This window comes from Mytilus californianus, unplaced genomic scaffold, assembly GCF_021869535.1.
Source record: "Mytilus californianus isolate M0D057914Y unplaced genomic scaffold, xbMytCali1.0.p SCAF_5, whole genome shotgun sequence".
NCBI classification, from domain to species: Eukaryota; Metazoa; Mollusca; class Bivalvia; order Mytilida; family Mytilidae; genus Mytilus; species Mytilus californianus.
In genome coordinates, this window is record NW_026262701.1 from 34,344,146 (window position 1) to 34,360,235 (window position 16,090).

At 29.7% G+C, this 16,090-nt stretch overlaps 1 protein-coding gene across 13 annotated transcripts in view; it reads right to left on the reverse strand.

The window, feature by feature from the left end:
- Positions 1–16,090, reverse strand: part of LOC127701221 (abnormal spindle-like microcephaly-associated protein homolog) — a 62,675-nt gene that overhangs the window by 39,943 nt on the left and 6,642 nt on the right. For 10 of the 13 annotated variants that reach the window (XR_007981890.1, XR_007981888.1, XR_007981886.1 and 7 more), the window contains exons 2-7: positions 10,051–10,121; positions 8,560–8,738; positions 7,843–7,984; positions 6,352–6,465; positions 3,083–3,223; positions 1,406–1,570 (exon numbers count right to left, since the gene is read on the reverse strand). Coding sequence is in view for 7 of the 13 variants with exons in the window: in XM_052205036.1 (XP_052060996.1) it covers positions 1,406–1,570; positions 3,083–3,223; positions 6,352–6,465; positions 7,843–7,984; positions 8,560–8,738; positions 10,051–10,121 (812 nt within the window). In the remaining 6 variants the exon portion in view is untranslated. The remainder of the gene's footprint in view (positions 1–1,405; positions 1,571–3,082; positions 3,224–6,351; positions 6,466–7,842; positions 7,985–8,559; positions 8,739–10,050; positions 10,122–16,090) is intronic. The other 3 variants (XM_052205040.1, XM_052205037.1, XM_052205033.1) reach the window with 2 other exon arrangements.

Below are 16,090 nucleotides of genomic sequence, written 5' to 3' on the forward strand. Positions count from 1 at the left end.
ACCAAAAAATCAAATATTCAAGAAAATTCAATTTTTCCCCAATCCCTGAAAAATTGGTATCCACAAACATAAATGAATCCACAGTAATCAATTAATTATTGCTTTAACACATTTGTAAGACAGTTTTTTTTATTCATATCTCAGGCATTCCATAGATGTTCTGACTATAATAAGAATTAATTCATATGCAGCATTTCCTCAAACCTTGTAAACTTATTTTGTATTTTTTATCAAATTGTATTTAAAATGCAACCAAGAATTACAGAGAGAGAAAAAAAATGTGTGTAGAAACATATCAAGTATTCAATAAAATTTGCGGAATCAATAGTTTCTGCAGGAATCCCAATTATCCTCTTTGACAATTTTTATTCTAATCTGGTTTAAGATATCTGAAACTAACAATATACTTCATGCATACTTAATCATAATTTTTCACAATTACCATTTATGAAGTCATGCTTCATTCTTACTGATTATGTTATATTATAATTATATAATAATGACACATAATTCACAATACTACAAAATGACTGAGATATGATACCATAAAAACTTGACTTGATAAACAGTTAATAAAACTAAACAAAGGAATTAGCCAAATGTTCAAATGTTATGATTGCAATACTGTGACCTATATCAAAATGGAGTTGCTCAACTGTATTTTACTAAATTAGGTACAAATAATCACATCAAACATATTATTGCGATGAATGAATCTACTGGTATTACCGTAGCTATCAAATGACACAATATTTTTTAAAGTCTCCAATTGCTCTCTACATGTTAGTCAGAAAAGTGTCTCCTTGAAAGGTTTTTTTTGTAAATGCAATAAATTTATTGGTTTATTTAAAAAAATTTGCAAATTATATTTATATCTCTAGTCTCTTACTTTGAGCATATAAGCAATACTTGTGAAGAAAGAGGAATAATCAAAACTATAATAAATAGCATCAATTCTTTCGTTTATTTCTTTTTTCTTGGTAAATTTACATCTGTTTCAATCAATTATAAAAAATGCTAAGAGAAGCTAGAGGAAGGGAATAACGAAACACTTAGATACATGTGCTAGAGCTTTTCAGATCTTAAAATGCACAAAAATCAAGTCGAACTAATTGTTTCTAAAATTTTAAGGTGTCTAGCATTTGTCTAAGCAAAGAGCAAGGAAAACAAGACGTCACAAATTATCACCACAAAGGATAAAGCTACATGTAATCTCACATGTATATAATATCAACCTAAGTGTATGAATGGAGTTTGTGTATGGTTCAAATGAATCATTAATAATTCGCAAACTTCTTTGAGATGTGACAATTTTCATTCTTAACAATACAGCTTGTAAAATTGAATATATAAATTTGAGGATGTAGAATATAATGAAGAAAGATACCTGGTTCAATTTACCAACCTGGTTTGTTTGTACGTCAGTTTTGCTTGACATTTCTTTTCGTGTTTTGTGACCTCTGAACCCTGCCTGTATTTTTGTAGCTGCTTTTTCTACTTCTGGGTCATTGAGGTCAATATCAATTTCCTCAGTTTCAGACTGTTTAGTTTGGTCTACTTTTGTTTCAGACTGTGAAGTGCAAAAAGTTGATATTGCTATTAAACACTTGTGTGGAATTAAATGTTTAATTAACTATCAAAAGACACAATGTAAAATTAATGTGAACACTGTGAATTTAATATTGCTCACACAAACCATTACACTCATCAAAATATTCAGTATTTTATGGACTTTTTGAAGTTTAAACCCCCAAATAAATAGAATTTATTTCGATTTTATCGGAAAATCCAATGGTTAGTGTTATAAAATATAGAATATTTTTTTTACCCCTTCAGTTATCAAAATAATCCATAATATACATATTTAAAAGCTCATTAAAAATAATCAGAAACAGAATTTAGCATCACTAAAAATTAGGCATATTAATTTGTCACACAATGATATGAGAAAACACATGAGTTTTTTTTTCAACTGGATGACAGTTCTTGATCTTATAGCAGAGAATAAACTATTTTACTAACAATTGAATATATAACTTATAAAAAAGGAATGGATACGCTTCACAAAAAGGAATGGATACACTTCACAAGAACCGATATTTTATAAAACAGTTATTAAATTACAATGCAAACGAAAATAAAATATAAAATTCATGCTGGGTATAGTCTGCACTGGACAGGTTTCATTGTAATATGGTAAAATCTGATTTTGATTATTTCAGTCCACAAAATGAAAAGGGAGATAACAAAGTAACTTGTGAAATTAATTGAAACATTACTATATACAAATATTGGGTGTTATTCCTTTTAAATGCTTCAAATTGTTTTACAGTGGAAAATATGAATATAGCATAGTACAATCTCATTCAAGCCTTCATTTAACGGAGAAATATTAAGTCTTATATGCACTGAAGTTTTTTCACCTTTATTAAAAGGTTCCATTGCTCCAAAGAATTTGATTCAACTTTTTTACATGCAAGACAAAATTCAGAGCCGTTTTTCAAGAGTGAAAATATGTTGTATCTAATGAAAATTTACATTATTCTGTTTGACCTTGAAAACAATATTTCTGCATGTTTAAAATTCTTTTTGATAAAAAAATAAACTGTTCTTTGCGACATCATCAGATATGGTTGCATTTGTTCATGCTATCACAATAGCAAACTGAAGAGTAAGATATGAATTTTGAAATCATATTTAATTTTGACTAATTTAAACCAAGCAGATGACTTGTGATGAAATATAAAAAGTAGGTCAGGAAAGTATGAAACTGTTACGAATTACAAAAGTGCATACAAAATTTGACATTTCTTTGTTGAACAGAACAAGAACAAAGATTTAAGGATTATTTTTTTTTCTAATTCCAGAAACTATAAATAGCTCAATCAAAAGCATAAGTAGCCAATCTAAAGCAAACTATCAAAGGTTATTCAATTCTGGGAAATAAGTACAGTCATTACAACAAAAGGTAGGGTCAAGGTTTTTCAAAAGGCCAACAAAAAATCATGGGATTATGAATTCTGGGAAATACTGAAAGTGACAACACTTAAGGTGGGACTCAAGGTCAAATTGATCCACACACCTGTACATCAGTTTTGCTTTGCATTTCTTTTCGTGTTTTGTGACCTCTGAACCCTGCTTGTATTTTTGTGGCAGCTTTTTCCACTTCTGGATCATTAAGGTCAATATCTACTTCTTCTTCCTTGCTTTCTGGCTGTTTTTCCTGGAATGTTATCACACATCAAACTTGAGTTACACAAAGACAAACAAAACTCAAAAGTTAGCAATTATTAACAAAACACACATACACACAAAAATTGAGACATTCAAACAAATGCATTTAGAGTTAAATCCCCTATTCTAGCAAAGCAAATTATGAAAAGTTTTCTAAACCTTTATTTAAATGGCCTATTGACTAATTGTGACATTGAACGTATGATCTATTAACTTCTAATTCTATTTAATTATTAGAAATTCTAATTGGAACAATAACAGTTACAATTTCATCATTAGAATCATTCTGGTAAAGTGTAAAGATACAGGTTTCTAATCAAACTAATACAAAGAGCAAGTGACATAATAAACATATAAAATCAAGTTAAAAATAACTTTCATTGACTGTCTAGAACAAACAAACCATAAAAAATAAACAAGCTATTTCACAAATTTTTACACATGCTTCAATAATTCTGTTTTTATGTATTTGCTAAGAAATAGTATTCATTGAAACAAAGTATTTGCCATAGTCTTGACACTATATGATTTTTACTAGGGTGACCAAGGAACAAGTAGATTTGTCCTGAAAGACTTTGAGTCTTCCTCACCTTAAATCAATCATTCCTTAGCAGGTCAGTACCACTGCAACAAAATTAGACAACTGTCTTTTTTTAATCAGATCCCACATGTCCCCAAATTTTGGAATGAGGTTGGTTTAAAATTGATTGGGCTGTATTTAAAAAAAAAAATGTCAATGTATTTACCTTAGTTTGCAGAAGATAGCTTTACTGAATGGTTAGGTTAGTAGTAATTACATTTAGAATCATACATGTACTTTACCAAAGGAGAAACTGAGTGCCATATTCATTTAATTTTCAAGTAACCTATCAATGTTCAGAACTTTGAAGATAAAAACAATTTTGGGTTTTAGGTCATAAAGCTAATTATAATTAAATGAAAGTGGTAAACAAAAAACGTGCCTGCCAGCTTTGGCTCTTTTTTTTTAAGGCAGTTTATGGAATATGTGAACAGAATTACCATGGATATAAAAATCAAATGGATGCTAAGTGGGAGTGTGAAAGGTCACATGATCAATAAGGCCAAAACAGTGAAATGAAAATTATGAAACATAATATATGGCCTAAAGCAAACAAATTTAACTCACATATTTCTCAAATTAATATAAATGACTTATATGTGAAAGGAAATCTATAGAAAATTCTGAAACATACTATGGATACCCCATATCCTTTGTTTTTCTATTAGGTTAAGTGTTAATAATGATATTTATAAGGTTATGAATAAATTTAAAAAAAACATGCAATGAAAGTTTGAGATAACTATTTATAGCTAACACAAGTAGAAATGCAAGATATGCATAATTAGTGAAATGAGGCCAAGAAAAATGATGCACCAAAGACTTAAAAATCTTATTGTATATATTTTGTTATGAGGATTTTCAGTTTTAGAAAATATGCAATTTCCATGAAATTTATTTTTTACTAATGGGTCTAGCATAATATTAATATAATATACCACATAACAAATTTTACATCCTACAATGGACAAAGAAAGCCATTTAATCTACACATCAGATATAAAACAATCTGAAGAATTCTACCAATAAAGCATAAAAGAGGGCTATATACTAAACAGCTTGATGTTCTTGTCTAAACTATGGTAAGAATAAAATTTAACAGTAACTCAAAATTTCCTTAAAATTCTGTCGGAGATACTAAAAATTAGAAGTAGTTCCTTGAGGGTACAGATTTGTGTCCACTCTTCATTTACAAGGATCTAACAACTCTCCATTCTACTTTCTGTTCTGGTCATTATAAGGTCAACTAATGAAATACAAATCCTGTGTCCACACTTCATTTACAAGGATCTTACAAATCTCCATTCTACTTTCTGTTTTGGTCATAATAAGGTCAACCAATGAAAGTTCGTATACCAAATTTTTGTGAAGTAGTGTATCATTACAACAAAACCTGTGATACTTAAAGGTCTTCAAAACCAAGAACAGGTATTGTCAGATCATTGCAGTGAAAGCAAGGACACAGGGTCTATGCTTTAATCAGATAGAATCAATAAAATGTTCATTTCTTTGGATTTGAGGGATACAAAAAAAAAGGTACAAGTTAGCTAAATTTCATTTTCCCCTTACAAATATAAAAGTGCTAAATGGGCAAAAATTTATTTCTAATATTGATGGGCTGAATTCAAGATGAAATAAAAAAAATAATATATTTCAAAGTAAAAGCTTGTAGAGTTGTCGTAAATAAATAGGGTTTTAAAAAAAAATAGTGTGACTGTATGACAAAAAACATTGTCATATTTGCAATATAAAATATTTTGAAATAAAGATGAACTGCACAGATATACCATCTTCATGCTACTCTACATCATGTACTTTGTTAGCTCCATAGATAAAGTAGATAAGTAAAGCATCCTCTGACTAAAGCTATATTTATATATACCCTAGTTGGGAGAGTTATCTATGGTGTTGTAGGTAGTGTTGTGGTTGATTTCTTAACAATTTGAGATCAAATACAGCTGATTGAGTAATATACAATTGCATGCGTAAAAATACATTTCTAAGTGTTAATCTGAAATCAATACATCATCTCAGCTGTGAAATATAGGGTAATAATTTTGTACACTAAAAGTTTCATCAATACACCACTACCTTACAGGCAAATATGGGAGATTACTGATTTTTTTTTAAAGTTTTGGTTAGTTTAAGATAACTCTTTTGTTGTGCTATAAACACTTTAAAATAATGAGTTATCTCTCAATAAAACAGTCAGTGCATAAACTCCTCATTTAAACAGTTGATATGGCCATATCATTGATCAAGAGGGCAAACTGTATTGATTTCTTCAAGGAAGAAAAAAGAAATTTTTCCACAACACCAACCATTAATGACCAGATTAGTATTCTTTAATAGCATTAAGGGAGTATCTTAGTTAACTCTAAATATAAAGCTACATAATGACATCAAGTCATATTGTTAGTGATAGGATTATACATTTACTACATATTGTACAAAAGATTGTTAATGTATAAAAAATACACAGTATAAATATGAAAGAATTTGATTAAAGGTCTGACTACAGATTGTGCGAGATGAACCTTTGGTTTTTTGTGATGTTGTCTGGCCTGATGGCCTCGGAAGCCTGCTTGTATTTTGGTTGCTGCTTTGTCAAGTTCAGTTTGTTCTTTAACCTCTGGTTCCTTTGATTTTGCCTTTAACACATAAAATCAAACTTACAGAAAACCTTCCATGTAAATCACTTAACTACTGACCACACAAATAAGCTTACAGAAAACCTTCCATGTAAATCACTTTTGTCAAACTACTGACCACACAAAAAAGCTTACAGAACTCTGTAACTTTTAAAAAGTATCTATGTGGCTGGGTGTAAAAAATATATGCAACTTAATCATAATCTGAGATTTTTTTAATTTTTTGTGTAATCATATCACATAGTCAAATGTTTAATAAATATCAATATAACAATTCAAAACTTCAAATAATTTAAAATCCAACAAGAAAGATCAACAAGGTTTATAAACATGATTTTATTGATCAGATCCTGTTTCAGTTAAATAATCTCTAGTTCTCAAAATTGTGACATTTCAAACAAACAATGAGTTAAATCCATATGGCCTGGCCTTTTTCTTGTGATCCAATACTGCAATCATTACTTTTTACCAATTTTAAAATAAACAATAAGATCATGTTTTGAGAACTTCCCTCATATTGTTGAATCACTTATTTCTTTTTCTTCATGAAATTTTTAAACCCTGCTTGAATTTGTTCAGTAGCTTTTTGAACATCAGGGTCATTTAAGTCAATATCAACCTCCTCCTCTTCCTCCACCTTAGGGGCCTCTGCAGTGGCTCCCCCTATGGCTCCTACCTCAGTTTTTACATTAGAAACAAGTGTCTCATTTTCATCATGAGGATAATCTATATCTGTCGATGATCCGTCCTAGTATTTAATAGGGGTAAATTTGATAAAACCTTTGAAACAGTCAGCATAAAATAGCTAATAATTAAACCATATGATATCATATATATAAGGAAAAAGGCTACTGCATGTTCAGATCTCCAGGAATTCATTTTTTTGTGAAAATTTCCTTACTTACAAACAAACAAGAAATATCAACTTTAATTTCGAACATGTCTTTAATGCTTAGTATATCAACTATAATAGCATAAAATTTTCTGCAATTATTTTCAGACAATTTTTTCTTCATCATGTGAATTTTTATGTTTTTATGGGAAATAAAGATGTCAGCACATATGATTGCATGATGGTGTCACAGAACAAGTACAAGCTATCGTTTGAATATTTTGAAGGTTTGTGCATCTTTGACTTTTTTAACCTTTCCTTTTCATAAAAGATTCACTTTTAGAGATAATTAGATTTACATCCAACATTTTTTCAAACTTTTCACTGCCTTTTAATACCGTAGTAAGAGTATTCACACTTCAACAATAGGTGTATTAGTACAGAAAAAACATAGAACAACAATTCTATTTTAACACATTTCAAACAATTACAGAATATTTGCACACTTTTGCCCCCAAACAGCACTGCACGAGTTTCTATGTTACCTTTGTTTGGACTTCTTTTCTTGCTTTAAAGCCTTTAAATCCTGCCTGTATTTTGATGGCTGCTTGTTCTACATCAGGATCTGTTAAATCTATATCTACTTCTTCCTCCTCTCCTTTTGGTTGTGTTGGGTCTTTTTCTACACTGTGTAAAATATATTATACTCTGTCTAAATTGGCCATACAGACTACATTTACAATGCAAAAGTACATAAAAAATTGAACTTATTTCATTATATGGCAACAAATGAATCAATAATGAGTCTAACTTTCTCTGGATTATTTTCCTGTATGACCATTTTCAGTATGAGACAAACATGTAGAACTTTGACACACCAGTTATTGGAGTAGTTAAAGGAACAATTCTATTCAGAAAGAATTAATATTTTCGAACAGAAATAAACATATAGGTTCTATCATTCTAAATAATGCGAATTACACCTCCTTCATTAGAAATTCTTAATTCTTTTTTCTCTCAGTGTTAGGATCAATCTATGGAGAACCGATGAATCTTTTCATCTATAATCTCTGTTTTCTATTTTTTTTATTGTTAACAGATTTAATTTTTGCATATTTTCCTGGTTTGTCTTGTTTTCTAAAAATTTATCTCCTGTAAAAGCGTAAAGACATAAAAAATGTCAAAAATATAAGATACCAGTTACAGTGCAAATAAAAAATAGATTTTGCCCCAAAACTCTGGAAATAAAGTATAAAATTTACATCATTTGTTTGACTTTTTCTCTATCCTGGTGACCACGGAAACTTGATTGTATTGTTAAGGCAGCTTCTTCTTCCTGCATGGTTTCAACCTTTTTGACGGCGTCATGACGACGGAATTCTGTTTGAATTTTTAGAGCAGCATCTTGTTGTTGTGGATCACCTGAATCAACCACAGGACTCTAATAATAGAAAAGATAATACAGCTCTCAACAAATCTATTTATAGTTAAGGATGTTTGCTACTCTTGTTTCTGACTTTTTGTCAGATATTCGGAATCCTCTAGTTTTATCCATGTTAGTGCCAATAAAAAATTTGCCTGCTAACCCCTATTTTTCTTTTTATAATTTTATTACATATGGTTTAAATAGCCATATTTGAAAATGCTATAAAATCCTTGTTATTTTTTCATATCTTTTTAAAGAAAAAGGATGCCAATGTTAAATGTATGAAAAGTCTAGAGAGAATTATTTCCCGCCAAATTTTCAATGGCCTATATCTCGAAAACAAGCACACGGACCCTTAATTTTTTTCTGCTTTTTTAGTTCCTTTATTTATATACTATCAATTTATAAAAGTCTTTTAAAAAGCCTGTTATATTGAAACAGAGTAGCGAACATCCTTAAGACGCAGATGAGCCCATTTAAAAAGGAAAACAAATGCATCCTGATAATAACAAAACTGTAAGTCATCTAACTGCATATAATGGTAATAATACTTGTTATTTTTATCATTTTCTCATACTGTGGATTCATTATCATTCATTGGATACCAATTTTCATGGATTTCATGGCAACCCGGGAACCATAAATTTTAATGTACAACAAAATCAAATTCCAAATTTTCAGTAAGAATGTATGCAGACTTTGGCAGAACCACGAAATCAAATATCCACGAAAATGCAAGATTTCCCCAATCAACGAAAATTGGTACCCACGAAAATAAAATCCACAGTATCAATTGTAATTAAGATTTGCATGTCTTTTAGTATTTAAACTTGTAGTTTAACCCTACCCACAAATCCACAAAAAAAAAATTGTATTTCTTTGAGTATTTAAACTTGTAGTTTAACCCTACCCACAAATCCACAAAAGAAAAGATATCCGATGAATATCAATATTTCTATTTGGTAAAGGGTATACATTTTCAAGAAAGAACATTTTCTCAGAAGGAAATATGGAGCTACCACCCTACAACAGTCCTAAGGGGAAAAAAATGATTCAATCGCCATTTCTAATTGGGAAATTAACTACTTTAGATATAATGACAATACTGGTTTTCTTTATGAAAGTGTTTTAACCTCCAAGCAATGTTATTGACCAAAGAGAAATTAGAAAAAAGATTTATCTTCAGTCTTCCCATTAAATCAATATAATTGGTATCTAAAATCATTAGATGTGACTTGGGTAATTCATTTTCTGGTATTACAAGGTCCAGTGGGATATCACACTTATCTATGATTTCATTTAATTGATTTCTAAGACTATATCTTACCTTAAACGAGTCATTGTTATAGAATCTATCTTCTAGTCTAGCACCATGTACAGCTGGGTCATGTCCAGTTTCTGAAAAACAATACTTTTTATTAGTTTAGTACATTTATGCAGTTCCAATATAAAGCAAGACCGAGTAAAGCATTCATTAATGGAACTTATACCCTTGAGAAATCATATTTATATCAATGATCATGTTACATACTAATGGTTGAGATATCATAATTTGCTGGAGCTTCATTTTCCTCTTCCTGGAATATTTTTCCCATCCATCAAAAATAAAATATTCAAATCTAAAAATGTTTCATAATGGCAGTTTTTTACTGAATGATACTAATGACTGTCAAATGATCAAATCATGCAAGTTAAATTTATCTTTTTATAAATACTACTGTAAATTCAGAAATTATTGCGTGCATTTATTATTGCGATTTTCTCATTTTAGACTAAAATGCGATTTAAATTTTTGCGATATTGAGAAAAAATCCTGTTTAATTCATATAAAAAAATTCAAAATGCGAGTTTAAATTATTGCAATTATAACCCTGTCGCATTTTTCGCAATAATAAAAACATCGCAATAATTTCTGAATTTACAGTACCTTATTGGAATTCCAATTATTATTAAGAATTTAAATTAACTTCTTACTTTTATGCATCTTTTGCTACAGATAAAAAATCCAATGTGTGGTTTTAAAAAAGGATACTAACAGAGGATGAAGAATGTGATAATTGAGTTTTCTTACAGTGATAATTGTTCAATAACGCCTTTCATGGTCTCATTGCATCAACTTACGTCAAGAAAAGATGGACGACAGACTACACTACGTCTCTAGACAAAATGCTTGATTAAAACATATACTTTTATCAATAAACAACATCAAACAGACTAGAAAAAATTTACCAATAAACATCCAAATTTGATTAGTTCCCTGAACACAGACAAATAAAATGCTTTGACCAGTTTTCTGGCTTTTTAATGTACTCTGTTACACAATAACTTAATCACTAACCCCTAGGATAAAATCTTATAACTATTATTTGACATGCAAGGTTCCTCTGTATAATATTAAATGGAACTGATCCCGTAATTTCATCACAGAAAATGCAATAATCAATACTCGTACAAATGTAACCATTATTTCTTTTGATTAATGCCTGAGGTGGTTTTCACTAAGTATCATCCATCACTTCAAAACACATTTTCCGACATAAACATTCATGTAGAGTAAAAGAACTGTTATACATGATGAAAATTGAAAAGAAATGTGGTAGATGAATGTGGAGACTTTATCAAGTAGGGTAAAAACAAACTATGGAAACACTCTACACAGGTTTTTAAAGGATGAATTCAAGGTGAATAGCCAGCCTTAATACTGACCTGTAATTGCTATGGAAGTTGAAACTCATTATATTTATCAATATGACATCATGAAGTTGATTGCAAAATATTAATATACAGACACATTTGAAGCCAAAGTCAAAGAACGAAAGTAGGCTTACCCACTTTTTTTTAATCTACCTAAGTATTACAAAATTTAAATATTAAAGGAGAAAAAGTATCTATAAACAAAAAGAATTGTTTACTCATGTATTTTTATAAGAACTTAAAATTGTGTAAATTTGATTTCTAATCAATTTCTAAACTATAATTAAAAAAAAAGATAATTAATTCTTATTAGAAATACCTCCATTTTTATGTGCTATATCATCCTCATCACTTGTTAAATTCCTTTTTTTTGATTCCACAAAATTCTTCAACCTCGAAAATTTACCTCCCATTATGGTTTGCCAATATACACAATTATTGATCAATAAAACTTTTTTTTGTTTTCAGATACAGCCCAGTAAACAGAAATTTATTGCTCTTCATTAAATATTGATAATATCACACATTTATCATGGTCCAAATGTAATTCACTACAACTTTAAAGTGTGAAAAACAATTTAGAAAATGCTTTTATACAAGTTTAGCATTTTCCATCTTTCTGTATCCAATAGCTATATTAAAAGAAATTTTGAAGCAAGAGTATCGTAAGTCATGAACCACTTTGATTCTCTTGGGAGTTGCTTGTCTATACAAACATGGAAAGGAATAATGGCAGAATAAACGATGTCAATTATGTATAAAAATCAATAACATCAATAAAGATTCAAATTCAATTGCTGAATTAATAATTATATTGATAACTATAGCGAGTTTCATCATCCGTAGCAATCACATGTCAGAGATCTATAAAACAGGAAAAATGGAGCAATCATAAACAACTACTTCAATCTGTTCCTGCCTCAAAAAACAGCAATTAGACAATTGTTATGTAAATTCAAATCAAACGAAATTTAATAATACAAAAATTTAAATGACGGTGAACACAGATTTGGATCTGACCAATCATTATCTCTGACGGTGAACAGAGATTTGGATCTGACCAATCATTATCTCTGACATATGGAGCACGAGTTTTTATTCAACAATAAAATTGAAAGTAGACCAAAATACAAGGATAATATATAAACTTACACAATATAGCTAGTTACAAACATATGTTCATGACCAGACCAAATGACAATGAGAAACAATTTGCTAAGGCAAAAGAAAACAATATGATTAAATTAGGGACTATCAGGCTTGGTGCAGACTATTAATATATATTCATGATTAGTCCAAATTATAAAATTATAAGGATCAACTCACATGTGAGCTAGTTATTTTCATGACAAGTCCAAATTTAAAAGGATCAACTTAGCTAGATCTCTTCATGACCAGTTCAAATTACAAAGATCAACTTAGCTAGATCTCTTCATGACAAGTCCAAATTACAATGATCAACTTAGTTAGATCTCTTCATGACCAGTCCAAACTACAAGGATCAACTTTACTAGTCATCTTCATGACCAGTCCAAATTACATGGATCAACTCATTAGCCAGTTATCTTCAAGAAAAGTCTAAATTACAAGGATCAACTATGCTAGTTATCTTCAAGACCACACGGTCTAATTACAAGGATCAACTAAGCTAGTTATCTTCATGACCAGTCCAAATTACAAGGATCAGCTTAGATAGTTATCTTCATGACCAGTCCAAATTACAAGGATCAACTTAGATTTTTTAGTTATCTTCATGATGTTGTATTAATTGAAGCCCAACCTGTCTTACATGTAATAGTCATGACAATAGATTCTTTTCAAAGAAAAATATAAAATGTGTGATTCAGACAAAATCTACAAAAACCTTAAACACAATTGTGAAAACCATAACAAACCTAATGCACCTGATTGACTTAAAAAGTATTTTCTATTTCTGTATAATTGTACATGTTCCTTTAGATCTCTGGTCATTGACTCGGTACATAACTGATACCAATTAAAAGTTTTCGTCAAATATTTATTTTTCAAAACCAAATACAGTCTTGAGATTATGACTGAAGTATTTTCAAAACAGAAAGTCTTATGGTGTAAGTATGATAAATTTCCCAATTATTTGCCATGGGCTTGGGGATCCATTTTAAAACATTTGGAATCACCTTTGCCTGCCTATGGCAGTCATACCTATTTTTTTTAATTTGTGAATGTAAGTATTGACATCTTATTAATTTTGTACAAAATAAAGAGCACAATAGGGTTTCATTTGAATGATTATTTGTATAATTATACCACAATGTGTCTCAAAATGTTTAAGACAGACAGACAGGATCAATAAATTTCAACAGAGCCTTGTATCAGGATTCAAGTCAACACCCAAATATCTGTTAAATAGTGCCAATATCGGAAAATCTAATAGTGTTCTTAACTTCCAACTAAAGCAACATTGTATGTTGTGTTGACATGCCCTGTTTCTTGGCAATGTCAGAGGGTCATTAATTGTGTCTTTTTCGTGTACTATCATTTGACTATACACAATTTTTAAACTGTCAACCATGTCAAATGGATTCAACCATTACCACAAATTCTTTTGTTTATTCCAGACTAACTGGTTTTAATTTGTATGCTATAAATGCTGAGGTTTTGATTAACATAATTGTGTAATAATTAAATGGTGATTGCATAATCAAAGGGACTGGTAATCCTTGCCCGCTCATTGACCTTGTAAGAGTATATGTAGAGATTACCATGCTGTTCTGGCTTTAATTTTGTTTTATAAATCATATTTTAAAACTTTCCAGCTATTTGATATGAATTGCATAACATATATAACTTAGAAAAGTCTAAGAAGAATAATCTTGGGAAAATCTATGTGAGTTATTTCCCCTAATATGACCATTCATTAAAATAAGTTCTATCAGACAACCAAAAAGCTTTACACACTCATTTTTTTGCAAATATATGATTTGTCAGAGATGATCATTTTATTGAGTCGGTCAATATTGCATATAAAATGTCCTTTTCATGAAAAAAAATGTATGCCATTTTTCAAGCTTTTGTGTTACAATGAAAAAAAGGGGGGAGGGAATTTCTATTAAAATTTGGCTTATAGACAGGTAAAATAAAGTTCAAATTATCAAACTTTTTTTCAAAGAGTTGGTTCAGTTCTGTAATTTAAAATATATTGTAACAACTGATTCGCTAAAACTGCATTTATTATTGTCAATTTATTTGTTCTCAGGGTGTATTACAATTAACAAGGAGCATACCAGAGGTTACACTATTTAAGAATCATAGGGAGAAGTGACTTCTCTTTTTGAAGTGGATAGGTAAATTGGTAAGACTTAAAATTGAAGTGCTTGTTCCCTTGCAGTGCAATAATGTTTTGATTTTTACAATGATATCTTGCCATTTGCATCCTATCTATACTTATTTCTTTTTTCATTGAACAAATGTTTTATTTTATGTCTGAGACTATACTATTTCAGTTGTCTCATAAATCAATGTGTCAGTTCATGTCTTAAATTGTTTTTTTATACTTTACACAATTATATTTTCCATTAGTCATGCAGTACTATCATCAAGTATCTAAGACTGTTGCAGCTTTAAAGAAAATAATTCAATAAGAAAAAGAAATAATCATTTATTAATTGAAATTCTATAAGGAAATCTATAGTGTTTAATATATTCATTGATTCTCATTAAAGAATGCATAATCTTTACAATTTAAGTTACTTACATGTAAATCAATAAATTGAAACAATAAATTTGCATAAATATACATTGTATTTATTTGTAACTAAGGGAATCTAATAAAATATAAAGGATGTAAGTTGAATGCATATTTTTCTCTTTTTACTTGAAAATTGCTCTTACTCTTGATCAAAATGGAAATTACCAATGACATGAGCGACAGCTTGAACACCCAAAGGACATGATATAGCTTTTATAGCGGCCACAAAATCAACTCATTTGCCCTAGTTTCCAAGTAGCTGGAGTCCTGCATTATAGGCTGCATCACCGTAAACCGAACATGTTTATCCATAGTTGGATCTTTGTTTGGATGCAACTTTGAAACATGAAATACAATTTGTAGAAAATTTTGCATTAAATGAAAATTTTTTTTAACCTGAAAATGCCTAAACATTTTTAAATGGTTTTATGTGCATGATGTGTGAATGCTGTGTTTAGTAGACAAATTTCACAGCGGAATTAAATGCAAAAAGCACCTGTTCCTACTTTTTAATTTTTTTTAAAGTCTATAAACTACGCAAACTACATGCATTAACTTAGGCAGAGTGATGAGTGCCAGTAGCTGTCGCGTACTAATAAACTCCAGTCTAGGTACTCTAAATAAATTATATATGTACAATGTATGTCTACATTAAATGAAACCGTTACAAACATCCAGAATCGTTGGTTTTAAAGTTATGTTTATAATGTGTGGTGTTCATACTCCAAGCTGTTCTATACAGATAAGAGTTTCTAGGAGTTCCATTTCTTTTGGCTGAAGGCTCAGTTTTATTGTTGTTTTAATATTTATATATATACATGTCCATACTGGTATAGCTTTATTGATAAGATTATACTAAAATATAAGGATATGGGTATAGATAAAGGTTGCACTTTGTAAATACAGCTGATTTTCAAACCCTGCCTCTTTTTGGGAGATATTTAAT